Source organism: Bos javanicus, chromosome 11, assembly GCF_032452875.1.
Source record: "Bos javanicus breed banteng chromosome 11, ARS-OSU_banteng_1.0, whole genome shotgun sequence".
Classification (NCBI taxonomy): Eukaryota; Metazoa; Chordata; class Mammalia; order Artiodactyla; family Bovidae; genus Bos; species Bos javanicus.
The window spans coordinates 14,464,390-14,485,621 of record NC_083878.1 but is presented as its reverse complement, the minus strand read 5'-3'; the positions used below and the strand labels follow the sequence as shown (position 1 = coordinate 14,485,621).

At 42.3% G+C, this 21,232-nt stretch overlaps 1 protein-coding gene across 3 annotated transcripts in view; it reads left to right on the top strand.

Annotated features, from left to right (window-relative positions):
- The window catches only part of SRD5A2 (steroid 5 alpha-reductase 2), a 49,959-nt gene extending 29,382 nt beyond the window's left edge, over window positions 1–20,577 (top strand). Inside the window, exons 2-6 of one of the 3 annotated variants that reach the window (XM_061431995.1) lie at window positions 1,197–1,360; window positions 11,322–11,423; window positions 12,927–12,965; window positions 18,856–19,010; window positions 19,798–20,577. In XM_061431995.1, coding sequence (XP_061287979.1) covers window positions 1,197–1,360; window positions 11,322–11,423; window positions 12,927–12,965; window positions 18,856–18,992 — 442 coding nt within the window. In that variant the 3' untranslated portion in view covers window positions 18,993–19,010; window positions 19,798–20,577. Of the gene's footprint in view, window positions 1–1,196; window positions 1,361–11,321; window positions 11,424–12,926; window positions 13,078–18,855 lie in introns of all 3 variants that reach the window. The other 2 variants (XM_061431994.1, XM_061431997.1) reach the window with 2 other exon arrangements.
- Window positions 20,578–21,232: the final 655 nt, after the last annotated feature.

The following is a 21,232-nucleotide window of genomic DNA, read 5'->3' as shown; positions in this document are numbered from 1 at the left end:
ATTTTCTTGAAGAGATCTCTAGTCTTTACCATTCTGTTGTTTTCCTCTATTTCTTTGCACTGATCACTGAGGAAGGCTTTCTTGTCTCTTCTTGCTATTCTTTGGAACTCTGCATTCAGATGCTTACATCTTTCCTTTTCTCCTTTGCTTTTCACTTCTCTTCTTTTCACAGCTATTTGTAAGGCCTCTCCAGACAGCCATTTTGCTTTTTTTGCATTTCTTTTCCATGGGGATGGTCTTGATCCCTGTCTCCTGTACAATGTCACGAACCTCATTCCGTAGTTCATCAGGCACTCTATCTATCAGATCTAGGCCTTTAAATCTATTTCTCACATCCACTGTATAATCATAAGGGATTTGATTTAGGTCATACCTGAATGGTCTAGTGGTTTTCCCTACTTCAATTTAAGTCTGAATTTGGTAATAAGGAGTTCATGATCTGAGCCACAGTCAGTTCCTGGTCTTGTTTTTGTTGACTGTATAGAGCTTCTCCATCTTTGGCTGCAAAGAATATAATCACTTTCTGGGGAATGCTATAATACCAGGAGTTAAATCATACTAGAAAGACATATAGAAAGACATATGATTGTATGGCTGCTATAAAAATTCCATTGCACTGCTGCATGGGATAAGCCTGGCTCTATCCTCCTCCAATACAATCTGGATTTCACTTCCAGATCTATACAAAGATGATTTCCAGTCCTGGGTTTACAGGATTGAATTTATTAATTTATAAGGATGAAATTTGCCTTTCAAAGCTGTTGTAATGATGGCTACTATGAATTTTAATGAAACAAGACAAATCATAGCATAGATGATTGCTCTAGAACCAGCTGTTACAAGTCCTGGTGGCTTACATGGTAAAGAATCTGCCTGCAGTGTGCAAGACCTGGGTTCCATCCCTGGTTGGGAAGATCCCTTGGAAAAGGGAATGGCAACCAGTCCAGTACTCTTGCCTGGAGAAATCCATGGACTGAGGAGCCTCGTGGGCTACAGTCTATGCGATCACAAAAAGTTGGACACGTCTGAGCTACTAACACACACAGAACTAGATATTAATAATAATGTCTCTCATTGCATACATTTAAGGGAAATGGTTTTTAAAAATGGGTTTAATGCGATTGCCTGTTGTTTCATCTCATTACTTGATATTTTTTTAACAATGGATCCTGACCTTTCTCCCCCGTATACCCCAGGACATTTGTTTATTCACTGCTCACTAGAGGGAGGCCGTTTCCAGTTGTATTCCTTTTCAGAGGCTTTGTCTTCTGCATGGGAAATGGACTCCTCCAAGGCTACTATCTGGTTTACTGTGCTGAATACCCTGCTGAGTGGTACACAGACATACGGTTTAGCCTGGGTAAGTAAACCTGACTGCTTCTAACCCACACCCTAGTTAACGCCTCTTTCTACAGGCTATATCGCCATCACCTCTCCCCACCCTATTATAATAAAAACTCAAGGATTCCATTCCCCTTCCCCTACCATGACCATCTCCACACTGGTCTTTTCTCTGTATAGCAGCCAGAGAGATCTTTTAAAAACACTATGGTATTCCCCATCTCAAAATCCTCCAACGCATTTCTGTTACTCTCAAGATAAAATACAAATTCCTTACCACTGCCTGTGAAACCCAAATGTTCTTGGTCCTGTCCTGACTTCGCTTCCTATCTCCATCCATCTTGTTTACTGTCCTGTAGCCTCAGTGGCCTTCCTGCTGGACCTGAAATGGTCAGGTTTGTCCTGTCTCAGAGCTGCTGTATAGACTACACCCTCTGTCTGGAATGCTCAACCCCTATATACTCGGGGAGCTGGTCTCTCCTTTTATTTAGGTCTCTGTCAGTTCACATCTCCTCATTGAGACTTCTTGACCACCTATCTAAAATAGTAGAAAACAATGATCTTTGAATATTTTTCATTATCTGCAAAAGGAATTAAAATTTTTTTTTAAAATAAAGTAAAGGTTCAACTGTGCATTATTCTTGCTCAAAGGAAAAAAGACAGAGATTATCCTTAGTCCCTCTCTTTACATTACACATCTTCTCTCCATCAGCTTAGAATAGCTCCCTCTAGTTCTAAAACATGTGCCAACTGAGCTCAGTTCTCCATAACCACACTAACTTCATTCTGGTCTGAACCAGGATGACCTCTTGCCTGGACCGCCACAGTGACCTTTAAGTTAACCTTCCTACTTCAAGTCCTGGCCTTCAGTAGCCCCTTCTTCACACAGCAGTCAGGACGAACATTTGAACACTCAAATAGCCAGAGTATTAGTTGCATGAATACTGGTACATACACACAATGGAATATTCTGAAGCCTCATAAAAACAACCAAAGCAAAACAAAAGCAAAGAATGTCTCTTTTTCATGTGAAGACATCTCTAGAACACATGGTTAAGTAAAAATGAAGTGTGCATAGTGTATACACCATGCTGCTTTTTGTGTAGAAATAGGACACTGTGCGTATTTAAAAGTGGAAGAGGAAATATTGGATTGATAAAAAAAAAAAGAAACTATTTTTTTAAAAGAGTATCTCTAGGGTTTAGAGTAAAGAAAATGGGATAGTGGGCAGAAATCTTATTTTAAGATAGCTTTGTCCTTTAAATCATGAAACTTCATAACTTAATTAAAAATCCACATAAAGTTCCTCAATGTTGAGAACAAATAAATAAATGTAACTAACTGTATATTAAACTGGTACCATAACCACACAGGAAAATGATTTATGCCAATTTATAGGAACTATAGAGAATAAAGAAATAAGTTAAATGCCACCATGAGGAAATAAGCTAGTCTTATCTAGAAAGGGGGACATTTGAGGGACCACTGTCCAGTCTTTGAGGAGTTTATTCAAGATGGCAGAGTAGAAGGACATGCACTCATCTTCTCCTATGAGAACTCTAAAATTAAAACTCGTGGCTGAACAACCATGGACAGGAGAATGTTGGATCCCACCAAAAAAGATACCCCACGTCCAAGGGCAAAGGAGAAGCCCCAGTAAGATGGTAGGAGGGGTGAAATCACGTTTAAAATCAAACCCCATGCCACCAGAGATGCTTGGAGGGCTCAAACAAAACCTTGTGTGCACCAGGACACCACACAGAGACCGAGCCAGACTTGCCTTTCAGGGTTTTGAAAGGCAGGTATGGGTCAGCAGTGGCCTGCTGCAGGGGCAGGTGCTCTGGGTGCCAGCAGACTTGGGTGTGGCATAAGCCCTCTTGGAGGAGGTCGCCATTAACCCCACCATAGAGCCTCCAGAACTTCCACAGGACTGGGGAAACAGACTCTTGTAGGGCACAAACAAAACCTTGTGTGCACCAGGACCCAGGAGAAAGGAGCAGTGACCCCACAAGAGACTGACCCAGACTTGCCCATGAGTGTCCAGGAATCTCCGGCAGAGATGTGGGTCAGCGGTGGCCTGCTGCAGCATCAGGGGCACTGAGTGTGGCAGTGCTTGCATGGGACCTTTTGAAGGAGATCACCATTATCTCCATTACCTCCACCATGGTTTGGTCTCAGGTCAAACAACAGGTAGGGAACAGAGTCCCACCCATCAACGGAAAATTGGATTAAACATTTACTGAGCATGGCCCTGCCCATCAGAATGAGACCCAGTTTCCCCCACAGTCAGTCTCTCCCATCAGGAAGCTTCCATAAGTCTCTTATCCTTATCGATTAGAGGGCAGTCAGAATGAAGACCAATATCACAGAAAACTAGTCAAACTGATCACATGGACAACAGCCCTGTCTAACTCAATGAAACTATGAGCCATGCCCTACAAGGTCACCCAAGATGGATGGGTCATGGTGGAGAGTTCTGACAAAATGTGGCCCACTGGAGAAGGGAATGGGAAACCACTTCAGTATTCTTGCCTTGAGAACTCCATGAACAGTATGAAAAAGGTAAAAAGATAGGACACTGAAAGATGAACTCCCCAAGTTGGTAGGTGCCCAGTATGCTACTGGAGAAGAGTGGAGAAATAACTTCAGAAAGAATGAAGAGATGGAGCCAAAGTGAAAAAAAAAAAAAAAAGCCCAGTTATGGATGTGACTGGTGTTGGGAAATAAAGTCCGATGCTCTAAAGAACAATATTGCATAGGAACCTGGAATGTTACGTCTATGAATCAAGGTATATTGGAAGTGGTCAAACAGGAGATGGCAAGAGTGAATGTCGACATTTTAGGAATCAGTGAACTAAAATGGACTGGAATGGGTGAATTTAACTCAGTTGACCATTATATCTACTATTGTGAAGAATCCCTTAGAAGAAATGGACTAGCCATCATAGTCGACAAAAGAGCCCAAAATGCAGTTCTTGGATACAATCTCAAAATGACAGAATGTCTCTGTTTCCAAGGCAAACCATTCAATATCACAGTAATCCAAGTCTATGCCCCAACAAGCAATGCTGAAGAAGTTGAAGTTGAATGGTTCTATGAAGACCTACAAGATCTTCTAGAACTAACACCCAAAAAGTATCCTTTTCATCATAGGGGACTGGAATGCAAAAGTAGGAAGTCAAAAAATACCTGGAGTAATAGGCAAATTTGGCCTTGGACTACAAAATGAAGCAGGGCAAAGGCTAACAGAGTTTTGCAACTGAACGCACTGGTCATAGCAAACATCCTCTTCCAACAGCACAAGAGAAAACTCTACATGTGAACATCACCAGATGGTCAATGCCAACATCAGATTGATTATATTCTTTGCAGCCAAAGATGGAGAAGCTCTATACAGTCAGCAAAACAAGACCTGGAGCTGACTGTGGCTCAGATCATGAACTCCTTACTGAAAAATTCAGACTTAAATTGAAGAAAGTAGGGAAAACCACTAGACCATTCAGGCATAACCTTATTATACAGTGGATGTGACAGATAGATTCAAGGGATTAGGTCTGATAGACTGCCTGAAGAACTATGGATGGAGGTTTGTGACATTGTACAAGAGGCAGGGATCAAGACCATTCCCAAGAAAAAGAAATGCAAGAAGGCAAAATGGTTGTCTGAGGAGGCCTTACAAATAGCTGAGAAAAGAAAAGAAGCTAAAGGCAAAGGAGAAAAGGAAAGATATACCCATCTGAATGTAGAATTCCAAAGAATAGCAAGGAGAGATAAGAAAGCCTTCCTCAGTGATCACTGCAAAGAAATAGAGGAAAACAATAGAATGGGAAAGACCAGAGATCTGTTCAAGAAAATTAAATATACCAAGGGGATATTTCATGAAAAGATGGGCACAATAAAGGACAGAAATGGTATGGACCTAACAGAAGCAGAAGATATTAAAAAGAGGTGGCATGCAAATTGGGACCAAAAGAAAGCAGGAGTCACAATACTCGTATCAGATAAATTAGACTTTAAAACAAAGGCTGTGAATTTCCATGCAAATTGGGACCAAAAGAAAGCAGGAGTCACAATACTCGTATCAGATAAATTAGACTTTAAAACAAAGGCTGTGAAAAGAGACAAAGAAGGTCACTACATAATGATCAAAGGATCAATCCAAGAAGAAGATATAACAATTATAAATATATATCCACCCAACATGGGAGCACCACAGTATGTAAGACAAATCCTAACAAGTATGAAAGGAGAAATTAACAATAACACAATTATAGTGGGAGACTTTAATACCCCACTCACACTTATGGATAGATCAACTAAACAGAAAATTAACAAGGAAAAAAAAAATGTATCTATAAAGCTCACTAAAGCAAAGCACAGTAAAATGAGGTATGGCAATAAAAGGCGTTAAATTTATCAAAAAAAAAATAAATAAAGTGCTGAAAAATTAAAGCTGTCAAAAAAATAAATAAAAATAAAATAAAATAAAATCCTAGTATTCTTGGAGAGCAAAGTCCCATGCCCGAGGCGCATGGGAAATTAGTGCTAACTTATCATTGTTTAATCACTCAGTTTGTGTCCAACTCTTTGGGACCCTATGGACTGTAGCCCACCAGGCTCCTCTGTCCATGGAATTTCTCAGGCAAGAATACTGGAGTGGGTAGCCATTTCCTCCTCCAGGGGATCTTCCTGACTTAGGGATTGAACCTGCATCTCTTGTTTTGGCAGATGGATTCTTTACCACTGAGACGCCTGGGAAACCTGGTGTTAACTTAGGTGCATGGAATATACTCTCAAGAGAAAAAAGAAGAAAAAAAAAGCTCCTCCTATGATCCCACACCAGGGATGAGAGGAAGAGTATGAACCTGGACATCCTCTGAGAGAAGCCAGAAGCCCCAGCAGTCGGCTTCACTGTTCTGCCTGTTTCTTCCTGTCTGGAATGAAGTTCCCTGCAGGGACTTGACACCCCAAGGCATGACCTCACCCCCTCCACACATACACACACACACACACAGGCTACACCGTGGACTCATCTAGTCCCATCAGCGATTCTCTAAGGCTCCACCATGACCTGTATTCCCTAACTCACATTCTATTGCCTTGTTAACTTTTGTAAACAAAAAATGTTTTGAAAGTTCTATAGAAGAGACCAAAGTATTATCATGTGCTTTAAACTGTGGAACAGACAAAATGTCTCCGAAGTCGAGATATCAAAAAAAATAAAAAATAAAATAAAATAAAAAGTCCCCTAAATCAAAGACCAATTTAGAGTGTCCGTGAGACAGAGACCTGTCTCCCATTCCCTTGCTTGGAACCCTGCAATAAACATTGTGCTTTCTTTACTGCAAAAAAAAAAAAAAAATAAAAAAAAATAAAATAAAAAGAGGTGGTAAGAATACACAGAAGAACTATACAAAAAAGATCTTCATGACCCAGATAACCACGATGGTGTGATCACTCACCTAGAGCCAGATATTCTGGAAAGTGAAGTCAAAAGGGCCTTAGGAAGCATCACTATGAACAAAGCTAGTGGACGTGATGGAATTCCAGTTGAGCTATTTTAAATCCTAAAAGATGATGCTGTGAAAGTGCTTCACTGAATATGTCAGCAAATTTGGAAAACTCAGCAGTGGCCATAGGACTGGAAAAGGTCAGTTTTCATTCCAATCCCAAAGAAAGGCAATGCCAAAGAGTGTTCAAACTACCACACAATTGCACTCATGTCACACGCTAGCAAAGTAATGCTCAAAATTCTCCAAGCCAGGCTTCAACAGTATGTGAACCGTGAACTTCCAGGTGTTCAAGCTGGATTTAGAAATGTCAGAGGAACCAGAGATCAAATTGCCAACATCCATTGGATCATTGAAAAAGCAAGAGAGTTCCAGAAGAACATCTGCTTTATTGATTATGCCAAAGCCTTTGACTGTGTGGATTACAACAAACTGTGAAAAATTCTTCAAGAGATGGGAACACCAGACCACCTTACCTGCCTCCTGAGAAATCTGTATGCAGGTCAAGAAGCAACAGTTAGAACTGGACATGGAACAGCAGACTGGTTCCAAATCAGCAAAGAAGTATGTATATTGTCACCCTGCTTATTTAACTTATGCAGAGTACATCATGTGAAATGTCAGGCTGGACAAGGCACAAGCTGGAATCAAGATTGCCAGGAGAAATATCAATAACCTCAGATAGACGACACCACCCTTATGTCAGAAAGAGAAGAAGAACTAAATAGCCTCTTGATGAAAGTGAAAGAGGAGAGTGAAAAAGTTGGCTTAAAACTCAGCATTCAGAAAACTAAGATCATGGCATATGGTCCCATCACTTCATGGCATATAGATGGGGAAACAATGGAAAATAGTGAGAGATTTTACTTTCTTGGGCTCCAAAATCACTGCAGATGGTGACTGTAGCCATAAAATTAAAAGATGCTTTTTCCTTGGAAGAAAAGGTATGACCAACCTAGACAGCATATTAAAAAGCAGAGACATTACTTTGCTGACAAATGTTCATCTAGTCAAATCTAGGGTTTTTTCCTGTAGTCATGTATGGATGTGAGAGTTGGATTATAAAGTTAAGCACTAAAGAATTGATGGTTTTGAACTGTGGTGTTGGAGAAGACTCTTGAGTGTCCCTTGGACTACAAGGAGATCCAACCAGTCCTTCCTAAAGGAAATCAGTCCTGAATATTCATTGGAAGGACTGATGGTGAAGCTGAAACTCCAATACTTTGGCCACCTGATGCGAAGAGCTGACTCCTTGGAGAATACTCTGATGCTGGGAAAGATTGAAGGCAGGAGGAGAAGGGGATGACAGAGGATGAGATGGTTGGATGGCATCACCGATTCAATGGACCTGAGTTTGGGCAAGCTCTGGGACCTTGTGATGGACAGGCGAGCCTGACATGCTGCAGTCTATGGGGTCGTAAAGAATCGGCAGGACTAAGTGACTGAAATGATATGAACTGTTCAATCTTTTCAAGAAGTCAGTGTCCTGAAAAAAAATAAAAGGTAGGGATCTGGGCTAGATATAAATGTCCTTAAAGGATGTAATGACCAGATGTTAGATGTGTGCCTGTTTGGGACTTTGGTTTACACAAACCAGCTAGAAGCAGAGTTCTGGGAATATTGAGGAAACTGAATATGCCGAGGTATTACATAACATGAAGATCTCAAGGATATGCACTAAGAGTGTTTATTGGCGGTAGGAACAAAGTGTCTTGTTTTTCTTATTTTTGCTTGTAAGCATTTCATCTTCCACAGACATATGTACTTCTTTTGTAATAAACTGACATCAGATCCTATTCTCCCCTGCTTAAAACCTGCCAGTGGCTTCCTGTTGCTCTTAAAAATCCGAACTTCTCACCATGGCCCATAGAGCCCAATGAAATTTTGAAATTATCAGCCTATTCTCATCTCCTTATCCCCCACCTCCTGCCATCTATCTTAAAGCATTAACTGCAGCACCTTCCTTCTGTTTCTTAGACATACTAAACCTATACTATCCTTAGGACCTTTGCATCTGTTAGTTCCTCTACCAGAAAGCTCTCCCCGCAAATACTGATCTTTGTATTCTCATTATTCAAATCATAGGGCAGATGCCAAATCTTCAGAAAAGCTTTCCTACTGACCTCATCTAAAGTAGAGACACCTCCTCTCCACCCCAATTCACTCTCTGTTTCATCATCCTACTTTGATTTTCTGCTTTGTAATGATATGTGATTTAAATTTTTTCATTATTTTAATTCATTTCTGTGTTTCTCCACTGAAATGTAATCTCTATGAGAACAGACACCTTGACTGCTTTTCTCACTACTACATCCCTGGTGTTTAAGACAGTGCTTGGTACATAGTAAGACCTCAGCAAATGTTATTTGAATAAATGAATGAAAGAGTAAACACGTGAATGAATCTCATATTATCCTTGTAAGATAGGTGCTGTTAGATTCTACGTTTTACAGATAAGAAAACTGAGGCTCAGAGAAGTTAAGTGACTTGTCCAGGGACACACAGACATCACATCGAAGGTGCCTGCATTCTCATTGCTGTGTGTGCTGTTCCGCCCCTCTCCCATTCCCTGGTGCTCCCTCCACTGGTGTCCCTTCCCTCCAGGATAATAATCTTTTGACTAGACAAGATTAAAAATGATTGCTTCATATCATAGCAAATGAGGTGAGAGTAGACGTGACTGCTTTTAATTCAACTGTTCTTGCTTTTTGCCTGTTGTAATTTGATCAGCACACATACACTTGGCTGAGAGCTGGGCTTGGGCATCTATGGCATAAGACCTAGCATACAGAGTCCTGGCTCTCCTCATCTCAGACTTTTCTGTGCCTGTGAATGTGGAAGAGGAGTGTGCAGTATGAAAATTGGTTTGCTAGGTGCCAAGCTCTCTAACTACTTCCACAAGAGTAGATATATCAGTCAGTCCTGCTCTGAGCAATAAGTCACAGAAAACTCTTCAGTTCAGTTCAGTTCAGTCGCTCAGTCATGTCAGACTCTTTCTGACATCATGAACTGCAGCACGCTAGGCTTCCCTGTCCATCACCAACTCCTGGAGTTTACCCAGACTCATGTCCATTGAGTCGGTGATGCCATCCAACTATCTCATCCTCTGTCGTCCTCTTCTCCTCCTGCCCTCAATCTTTCCCAGCATCAAGGTCTTTTCAAATGAGTCAGTTCTTCACATCAGGTGGCCAAAGGATTAGAGTTTCAGCTTCAACATCAGTCCTTCCAATGAACACCCAGGACTGATCTCCTTTAGGATGGACTGGTTGGATCTCCGTGCAGTCCAAGGGACTCTCAAGAGTCTTCTCCAACACCACAGTTCAAAAGCATCAATTCTTTGGTGTTCAGCTTTCTTTATAGTCTAACTCTCACATCCATACATGACTACTGGAAAAACCATAGTCTTGACTAGATGACCTTTGTCAGCAAAGTAATGTCTCTGCTTTTTAATATGCTGTCTAGGTTGTCCATAACTTTCCTTCCAAGGATTAAGCGTCTTTTAACTTCATGGCTGCAATCACCATCTGCAGTGATTTTGGAGCCCCCCAAAATAAAGTCAGCCACTGTTTCCTCTGTTTTCCCATCTATTTTCCATGAAATGATGGGACCGGATGCCATGATCTTAGTTTTCTGAATGTTGAGCTTTAAACCAACTCTTAGTAATTTAAATAATTAAGAATTTATATTTCTCACATAACGAGATTGTCCAAAGGTAGGTGGTTTCTGCATTCCTTCAGCTGCTTCCTGGTGTCACTAAGATCTCAGGCACTTTCTGCTCCACTGTTCTGAACATATTTATCTTATGTCCTCGTGACAGTCACCACATGGTTGCAAGACATTTCCTGTAGCTCCAGGCATCACACCTGCAACGAAGGAAGAGGGAGGCACTAGAGGCACTGGTCCCACCTGCCCCCTTTATCAGAAAACCAAAAGAGTTCCAAGGAAACCTCCAGAAAGCTTTCCTTTACACCGTCTCAGCAGAACTAGGTCACAAGACCTCTTCTCAGCCTTCTAGCCTCTAGAGTGGGGGTGGTCAAGGAGGAGGGATTTTAATTGGTGGTTAAGTTTGCTGACCATGGTTTGATTGTTTTTGAATGAGCTGAAGGCTTGCTATTTACTCATTCATTTACTTGCTTATGTACTTATTTATTTAAATGTCAGATGATGGTGAGGGCTCCCTCTCCTCTCTCACTCATCTCTATCACCTGACACTGTGCATTTTCAGTCTTTTGGCCTGTGAAACAGCATAGCTCTTTCATTCAAATTTGGGACCAGGGTACTTTGCTCCCTCCCTCCTTTCTTGCTTTAGTAGCATTCTTAGAATTTGAGGTCAAATGCCCTTCCCTTCATTTTTTAGAAAACAACCAAACTAAACAAACAAACAAAAAAACAAACCACAAAACACTTTGATTGTGAGAAAACACCAAAAACAGCACACATTGTTAACTTCTCCCTCTCTTCTTTGCCAAGGTATCTTCTTATTCATTTTGGGAATGGGAATCAACATTCACAGTGACTATATATTGCGCCAGCTCAGGAAGCCTGGAGAAATCATCTATAGGATTCCACAAGGTAACGTCTCCCCTGCCCTCCAGATTCTCACTCTGCCTTGAGAGCCTGTCCCAGGAGTTTCACTATGAGTAACAAAAGAGAGGGCACAGATGATGCAGTCTATCCCAGCAGGTCCCTGGCTTCTCCTCCATGTCCCATCTTGCCCCACGATACATTTGTGTTCCTGGTCTGAACCTGAAAGAGCGAGAGAAGAGCCCCCAGGCAGGTTCGCAATTGCGACACCCTCAGTGTGGGGAGTGAGGGGTTGGGGTCAGGAGGAAGTAGGCTGTCACTTGTTGCAGTTTATCATGTGCTGTATGAGGCTCTCCAGAGAAGCAGAACCGATTGAATTAGGCTTCCCAGGTGGCTCACTGATAAAGAACCCACCTGCCAGTGCAGGAGACACAGGAGGACAGGGGTTTGATCCCTGGGCCTGGAAGGAGGAAATGGCAACCTCCTTGACGAGGCAATGGCAACCTACTCCAGTATTCTTGCCTGGAAAAATCTCACAGACAGAGGACCATGGTGGGCTATAGTCATGGGGTTGCAAAAGAGTCGGACACGACTGAAAATACACACACACACACAACTGATCAATAAAGAGATTTATTATGAGGAATTGGCTCACAGGACTGTGGAGGTTAAGAAATCCCAGAATCTGCCATCTACAAGGTGGAGTCCCCAGAGAATAGGTGGTGTAATTTCTAGTTCTCAAGGCCTGAGAACTAGGAGAGCTTCTGTGTAAGTTCCAGTCTGAGTGCAGGAAACCAATGTTCAGCTCAAAACCAGAGAACGAATTCTCCCTCGGCCAATTTTTGTTTTGTTCAAGCCTCCAGAGGATTGACTCTTCTCAATCTGGGGGCTGGGCGTGGGGTGGGGAGACGATCTGCTTTACTCAGTCTGTTGACTCAACTGTTAATTTGATCCAGACACTGTCACGGACATACCCAGAAATAATGATCAATCAAGAATCTGGGCACCACATGGCCCAGTCAAGATGACACACAAGAAATTAACAATCATTTGTATGTAGAGTGCTGATCCTTCCTAGGTTAGCGAATAAAGCCATATCATGCATAACCAACACATGTGTCCTCTTCAAGAAGTCTCACTAGACTTAACTAGTGAGTAGTCAGGGGGTAGCATTTGTTTATTTCCTGCCACTTGTGTGTTCTTAAAGATGTAGAGAACCATATTTACTTCATCAAAACTTAGGATGGGAAGCCTTACCAGTACAAGTGCATTTTCAGAGATAAAGGTGCAGAATATTTGAAGTTCTAACTATTCCCAAGTAACCAGGGTGTGAGGTTGACATATAAGCAGGATGTTCTGAGGGCCACAGGAGGCCGACACTGTTTTCCCTGCTCCCCAAGAGGATTGCACCAAACTCCCCCGACTCTGAAGGCGGTCTCCAGCCCCGCATTTGACCTAGGTGCCCTTATGTGTTTTGGAACAAAGCAGAGGGGTTCTCACATGGCGATAATGGAGCGCAGGGGACTGACTTGTCGATTCTTCCACACGCAGGTGGCTTGTTCACGTATGTTTCTGGAGCCAATTTCCTCGGTGAGATCATTGAATGGATCGGCTATGCCCTGGCCTCTTGGTCCCTCCCAGCACTTGCATTTGCATTTTTCTCACTTTGTTTCCTTGGGCTGCGAGCTTTTCATCATCATAGGTAAACTTTTCAATTAAGGTGGCAGCATCCACATGGCTTTCTTCTCCAAACAGGCTCTTCTTAAAACACGGACTCAGATTTAGAAACCTTAAAGATTTATTTTTAACAAGGTAAGGTTGACACAGTAACCCAGATGGGCCAATTCTGACGTCTCAGATTTTCACTGAAGTTGGCATTTAGCTGGGTGGCAGCATCAGCGACACTTTTTACCTTCCTAGGAGCAAACACAATTCCACATAGACAGGGGCACTGAGGGGACTCGCGAAGCCACGTGCCTGTTGAAGAAGGCTTTCCAGAGAGGAGCACTTGGTTTCCATGTGAGGTAGTTGACCGGGCCCTGTGCCCGCCTATCAGGCTTATCTGGCAATGGCTGCTGTTTGGCTGTGGGCTACAGGTAAGAGTCAGGAGGTACAAGGGGCGCTTCAGTTCACCTCGGCCACACTCTCTAAGTGTGTTCCATGGCTGGGACCCCAGGTCGCACTTTCCAGAGCTTCCCAGGCAGTTCTGAGGCACAGTTTGGATGGAGAGTCAGTGGGGAAAAGCACTAGCTCTGAACCTAGTGTGGCTGCTATTTTTTTTTTTTTTTCAGCTGGGAGCTTTTTATTTTATTTTAATTTTATTTTATTTTTAAACTTTACATAATTGTATTAGTTTTCTAGGTTTGGTGCTAACAGTTCAGGTAATCACAGAGCCCTGGAAACTCCAGAATTCTTTTCTTGGAGTCTACATAATACCAGGGTTTATTCCTCCTTCCCGTGCCCCCACCTTCTATAGATCATAACCCAGGTCATTGCTGGCTTCCTGGGAAGATCAGTTCAGTTCAGTTCAGTTGCTCAGTCGTGTCCCACTCTGCGACCCAATGAACTGCCGCACACCAGCTTCCCTGTCTATCACCAGCTCCCAGAGCTTGCTCAAACTCATGTCCATCGAGTCAGTGATGCCATCTAACCATCTCATCCTCTGTTCTCCCCTTCTCCTCCTGCCTTCAATCTTTCCCAGCATCAGGTCTTTTTCAATGAGTCAGTTCTTCCTATCAGGCCAAAGTATTGGAGTTCATCTTCAGCATCAGTCCTTCCAATGAATATTCAGAATTTTAGGATTGACTGGTTGGATCTCCTTGTAGTCCAAGGGACTCTCAAGAGTCTTCTCCAACACCACAGTTCAAAACCATCAATTCTTTGGTGCTCAGTTTTCTTTATAGTCCAACTTTCACATCCATACATGACTACTGGAAAAACCATAGCTTTGACTAGAAGAACCTTTGTTGGCAAAATAATGTCTCTGTTTTTTAATATGCTGTCTAGGTTGGTCATACCTTTTCTTCCAAGGAGCAAGCGTCTTTTAATTTTATGGCTACAGTCATCATCTGCAGTGATTTTGGAGCCCCCAAAAATAAAGTCTGTCACTATTTTCCATTGTTTCCCCATCTATTTGCCAGGAAGTGATGGGACCATAAGCCATGATCTTAGTTTTCTGAATGTTGAATTTTAAGCCAACTTTTTAATTCTCCTCTTTCACTTTCATCAAGAGCCTCTTTAGTTCTCTTTCTAAGTGTGGTGTCATCTGAGTATCTGAGGTTATTGATATTTCTCCTGGCAATCTTGATTCCAGCTTGTGCCTTGTCCAGCCTGACATTTCACATGGTGTAGTCTGCATATAAGTTAAATAAGCAGGGTGACAATATATGTACTTCTTTCCTGATTTGGAACCAGTCTGTTGTTCCATGTCCAGTTCTAACTGTTGCCTCTTGACCTGCATACAGATTTCTCAGGAGGCAGGTAAGGTGGTCTGGTGTTCCCATCTCTTGAAGAATTTTCCACAGTTTGTTGTGATCCACACAGTCAAAGGCTTTGGCATAGTCAATAAAGCAGAAGTAGATGTTTTTCTGGAACTCTCTTGCTTTTTTGATGATCCAACGGATGTTGGCAATTTGATTTCTGGTTCCTCTGCCACTTCGGAATCCAGCTTGAACATCTGGAAGCTCACAGTTAATGTACTGTTGAAGCCTATCTTGAAGAATTTGGGGCATTATTTTGCTATTGTGTGACATGAGTGCAATTGTGTGGTAGTTTGAGCATTCTTTGACATTGCCTTTCTTTGGGATTGGAATGAAAACTGACCTTTTCCAGTCCTGTGGCCATTGCTGAGTTTTCCAAATTTGCGGGCATGTTGAGTACAACACTTTCACAGTATCATCTTTCAGGATTTGAAAGAGCTCAATTGGAATTCCATCACCTCCACTAGCTTTGTTCGTAGTGATGCTTCCTAAGGCCCACTTGACTTCACATTCCAGGATGTTTGGCTCTAGGTGAGTGATCACACCATCGTGGTTATCTGGGTCATGAAGATCTTTTTTGTATAGTTCTTCTGTGTATTCTTGCCACCTCTTCTTAATATCTTCTGCTTCTGTTAGGTCCATACAATTTCTGTCCTTTATCGAGCCCATCTTTGCAAGAAATGTCCCCTTGGTATCTCTAATTTTCTTGAAGAGATCTTTGGTCATTCCCCTTCTGTTGTTTTCCTCTGATCACTGAGGAAGGCTTTTTTAATCTCTCCTTGCTATTCTTTGGAACTCTGCATTCAGATGGGTATATCTTTCCTTTTCTCCTTTGCCTTTAGTTTCTTTTCTTTTCTCAGCTATTTGTAAGCCCTCCTCAGACAACCATTTTGCCTTTTTGCATTTCTTTTTCTTGGGGATGGTCTTGATCCCTGCCTTTTGTACAGTGTCACAAACCTCCACCCGTAGTTCTTCAGGCACTCTATCAGATCTAATCCCTTGAATCTATTTGTCACGTCTACTGTATAATCATAAGGAATTTGACTGAGGTCATTCCTGAATGGTCTAGTGGTTTTCCCTACTTTCTTCAATTTAAGTCTGAATTTTTCAGTAAGGAGTTCATGATCTGAGCCACAGTGAGCTCCGGGTCTTGTTTTTGCTGACTGTATAGAGCTTCTCCATCTTTGGCTGAAAAGAATATAATCAATCTGATTTCGGTGTTGACCATCTGGTGATGTTCACATGTAGAGTTTTCTCTTGTGTTGTTGGAACAGAGGGTTTGCTATGACCAGTGCGTTCAGTTGCAAAACTCTGTTAGCCTTTGCCCTGCTTCATTCCATAATCCAAGGCCAAATTTGCCTATTACTGCAGGTATTTTTTGACTTCCTACTTTTGCATTCCAGTCCCCTATGATGAAAAGGACATCTTTTTTGGGGTGTTAGTTCTAGAAGGTCTTTTAGGTCTTCATAGAACCGTTCAACTTCAACTTCTTCAGCATTGCTTGTTGGAGCATAGACTTGGATTACTGTGGTATTGAATGGTTTGCCTTGGAAATTAACAGAGATCATTCTGTCGTTTTTGAGACTGTACCCAAGAACTGCATTTCGGGCTCTTTTGTTGTCTATGATGGCTACTCCATTTCTTCTAAGGGATACTTGCTCACAGTAGTAGATATAATGGTCATCTGAATTAAATTCACCCATTCCAGTCCATTTTAGTTCACTGATTCCTAAACTGTCAATGTTCACTCTTGCCATCTCCTGTTTGACCACTTCCAATTTACCTTGATTCATGGACCTAACATTCCAGGTTCCTATGCAATGTTGTTCTTTACAGCATCGGACTTTACTTCCATCACCAGTCACATCCACAACTGGGTGGTGTTTTTGCTTTAGCTCTGTCTCTTCATTCTTTCTGTGTTTATTTCTCCTGGGAAGATAGGGTCATCCATTCAGTGTGATACCTGTGTGGGACACTTTCAGGACTGTGTCATCTGCTGGAGGACAACACTCTGCTGGGGAATTCTGGGAACTGCAGGAGACAGTGGACAGAGGAGCCTGGCAGGCTATAGTTCATAGGGTCACAAAGAATTGGACATGACTGAAGAGATAGCATTCACCTACTGGTCTAGCCTAAAGCTTTACCAGCTTCCACCTCCCTCCGAATCCATGCACCTGCAATAGGGTGGGGGAAAAAAGTTAAGTATCACTGAAAGTGAAAGGAATACACACTAAATTGCTATCAGGCTTTAAAGACAAGTTTCAGATCCCTTTTCTGAAATGGGGCTAGAGGAAAGAGAAAGCCTGTTGTTCCTGGACACATAGTGGGGTGGGGAGTGGGGAGGATGCCCAAAGGGAGAACAGGCTTGGAATCAGGATCCTGAAGGAAACACTTAGGCTCCTGTATAGGCATTTTAGTCCAGCTAATGATCAATTTCATAGTCTTGAAGGCTTAACTAAGAATGGGTTCTTTTCCTTGGAATGGGATTTATGCAGAGACCGTCTAGAAATGAATGAAACAGCAACTCTCCTCATGACTTATTTCTACCCCCTCCTGGGCTTGGTAGAGAAGGGCACCAGTGGGGTCCCCAGCCTGGAAGGGGGTCAGTGAAATAATTCTGCCCCATTCAGGTAGGCCTGTTGCCCATCCTGTAAGGACAGGGCAGCAGTCAGTAGAAGACTGATGAGTATGGACTGTGCTGGGCCTGGTCAGGGGAGGCCACAGTTCTGCCAGAGGGTTCTAGCTAGTGCAGCAACAAAATCCAAACTGAAGCCCTGTCCTGCTGTGTTGACTGCTTCAGAGGGAAGGCTGGAGGGCGTCATTTTTATAAGGCTAATTGGGGTTTGTGAAAGGCAGCTCAGCAGACCCCACATCACTGCATGGAAAACCAGCCACCTCCTGTGACATATCAACACTGTCTGCCATTTCAAACTATGATACTTGAACAGAGTGTATCAGTTTAATTATAGCTTAAGAGCTACCAGCTTCAACTAGTTAAGAGAGCAGCCTGGTCACTTAAAGAGAAAGCCGTTTTTACAAGATGTATTAGTCTCCCTTGACTGCCCAAAGAGGAACTAACTGAGTGGCTTAAAGAACAGAAATGTATTCTCTCGCAGTTCTGGAGGCAGAAGTCGGAAATCAAGGTGTGGGAGGACTACACTCTCTCTGAAGGCTCAAGGGAAGAATCCTTCCTTGTCTCTTCCTAGCTTCTGGCAGTGGCCGGCATTCCTTGGTGTTCGTGGCTTGTAGCTGCATCCCCATCATCCCTGCCTCTGTCTTCACAAGGCTTTCCCCCCCCGTGTGTCTGTCTCTGTGTGTCTTCTCCCCTTCTCGTGAGAACACCAGTCATATTGGATTAAGGGCCCACCCTGCTCCAGTACGACCTTATCTTAACAAATTATATCTGCAATGACCCTATTTTCAAAATAAGGTCACCTTCTCAGGTACTGGAAGTTAGAACTTCAGCCTATGTTTTAGGGGACACACAATTCAATAGACAATATAAAGTAACATTTCTTTTTTCTTTTGGCATTCCCTCAGGCCTTGTGAAGGGATATTTTACCTGGAAACCTGACCAGTTCTCTACAGTTAACCTTGACCATGCTCTTTGTGACCTCTGGTTCCTGTATGCCTCAGTTGAATCCATCGAGTACTTATTTCTGGCTATTATATATTCTTTACTGGGTAAAATATACATAACAAAATTTCCCATTTTAACCATATTAAATATATAACTCAGTGGCATCAGGTACGCTCATCATGTGGTACAGCCACTACTGCTGGTCTCTGGCTATTGTTTTTTATTTCCCAACATGAGAAGCTTCAACATTTGCAAGAGATAGGATGCTGGAGGGAGGAAGAAAATAAACAGATGGCCACCTGGAAAAGTCAGGCCCTGAATAATTGCAGGCTGATTTGTAACAGGGACTTCAAACAGATCAAACCTCAACCAGTGACCGCTGCTTGATTGTATTTATAATCATTCCTCTCTTGTCTTTTAGATTCTACCTCAAGATGTTTGATGACTACCCCAAGTCTCGAAAAGCCCTCATTCCATTCATCTTTTAAAGAAACCAAAGAACAAGGGAACAAAGCTCCCACGATCCTGTTGAAAATCATCAAGCTGCTGAACCTGTAACTTTTAAAGTCCTACTGTGTATGTGTAATAGTAGCATGGTGTCCTGGCAGCTGGCCTGAGGAGTCTGCATGGGCCCCCTAGTGTCTCCTCCCAACCCCCTGGGGGTCTCTGTGCTGCTCTCCTGTTGAAGAATAAGGCCCCACCTTTCAATGCAGAGATATCTGCTTCTTAGCTCTTCCTCCTAGAAAGTACAAACTTTCCTATGTGTTTTTTTCTTTGACTGACCCAAGTACATGTGGCTTTATACCTACTCTATATCAGTGTTAAGACTTTCTGCAGTCGAGAAAGCTTTGAGTTGAGGGCATTGCTTATAGAATTTATTAAAGGTACACATTTGACTCCTATACAAATTAGCAGCAATTTAAATTCTGAAGCTGCACAGACCCAGAGCAATTCTCCTCCCAAATGAAAACCTACTCACCTCTCCCTTTTCCTTAGTTAACTATGAAAGATGTGAAATGATTAAGTAGACTTTGAGCAGAGGAGCCCTCTCTTCATTCTGCTGAAAATGCAATAATACATTGACCTCATTTCAAATTTGTGTGTTGTCTTAGTGCCTCTGTCTTCCTGAAGATTTCACAGTTCCCATTAGAAATATCATACATAGGCTAACAGATAACTGGTGTGGATTTTATCAAAGGTCAGGTTTTAATGACCGCAAAGAAGAAGAGATGACTCTGGTTGACCACAGAGGGAGAGAGAAAGTATTTTACATATAGACTGCAAACTCTCATGTTTTTGGAAACTGGTGTGTGTATGTGCTTAGTTGCTCAGTCGTGTCTCTTTGTGACCCCATGAACTACAGCCCTCCAGACTCTGTCCATGGAGATTCTTCAGGCAAGAATACTGGAGTGGGTTGCCATACCCTTCTCCAGGGGATCTTCCCAACCCAGGAACTGAACCCAGGTCTCCTGCATTGCAGGCAGATTCTTTATCTGAGCCACCAGAGAAGCCCTGGAAACTGGTGGAAATAGCCAAATAATGAGTGTCAGACAATGGAAGTACCGAATTAGAGTGCACGCTGTTTCCCCTGACCAGATGTGTAAAGTGATGGTGAAGCATCTCAGAAGCACCCAGCATCTCTTCCCTTCTGGAGTTTCTGCACCACAGTCCCCAGGATCTATTCAAGAAGGAATCCCCAAGAGGTGCCTTGAACTTCAGTCCTTAGAAGTCCTGGGAGACGAGGCTGGAATTCACAACCAGAGGGACACCTCTAGGCAGACAACCTGCTTTGTTTGGCCCCAACAGTGTTTTACACATAGTTTGGTTTTCTTTTTCTTTTTACATTAAAAGTCTTGAAAATTTAAAAATTAGGAGGTTTCTTCATTTTCCAGTTTCTTTTAGAACATTGGAGAATCTGGGCCTATGGAGCCTGCCAAGGACTGGGACTGGTCAGCTGGTAGACATAAGAATTTGCAACCTCAGTGGAAGGGGTCACCTTCAAGTGGATGCTGAAACTTTGGGCTCTCTAAGGAAGGGACTGAACCCTCCTAATCAGAATGCATGATGATATTTGTCTCTGTAGGTCTAGCTTTGTGTCCAGAATTGGTAATCTTTAGCAAATCTCTTTGAGAAGTCAGCACCAGTTTCATCAGATGTAGTGCTAAGTGCAGAAATTCACTAGACAAAATACACTCAAAAGATCTGAAGATGTATATGACTGAAAAATACATGTTATAATCATGTATATACATGTTTTGCTGTTTAAATGACTCTTGAATTATGGATAAGTAATTTTTAAAATTAAAAGACCCCCAAACTTATAAATATTTTCATTAAGTGTTGAGCTGTGTTTGTTCCCTTTTATTCTGTGGGGTTTTTTTTCCCCCTGAGTGTTGCTTCCTTTTTTTCCTTCTCTATTTTGCCAATTTGAAATTCAGGGTCCTGAGCTGAAAATAAAAGAGAAATATGACTTATAGAGCTTGTCAACCACAGCTTAGAACTCCAAGCAGGTGCAATAAAGGTGCAGGAGAATGTACTAAGGCTGGATGCCCCTCCAAGTGTTCAGGAATACACAGAGGAGTAGGGAAACCACACTCGGTGAAATCAACCTTAAGGTGTAGGTTGGCCTCTGTGAAATGACTTCCGGTTCTCTCTGTGACACTTAAAACTGCCTTTATGAGATCCTTTATCTTATTACTATATATAATACCCAGACCAGCCCTTGATTTGTAATAAATGCTCAATAAATGATAACTATTATTTGCTCAGTGTGTGCAATCTCAGGACAAAACTGCAGT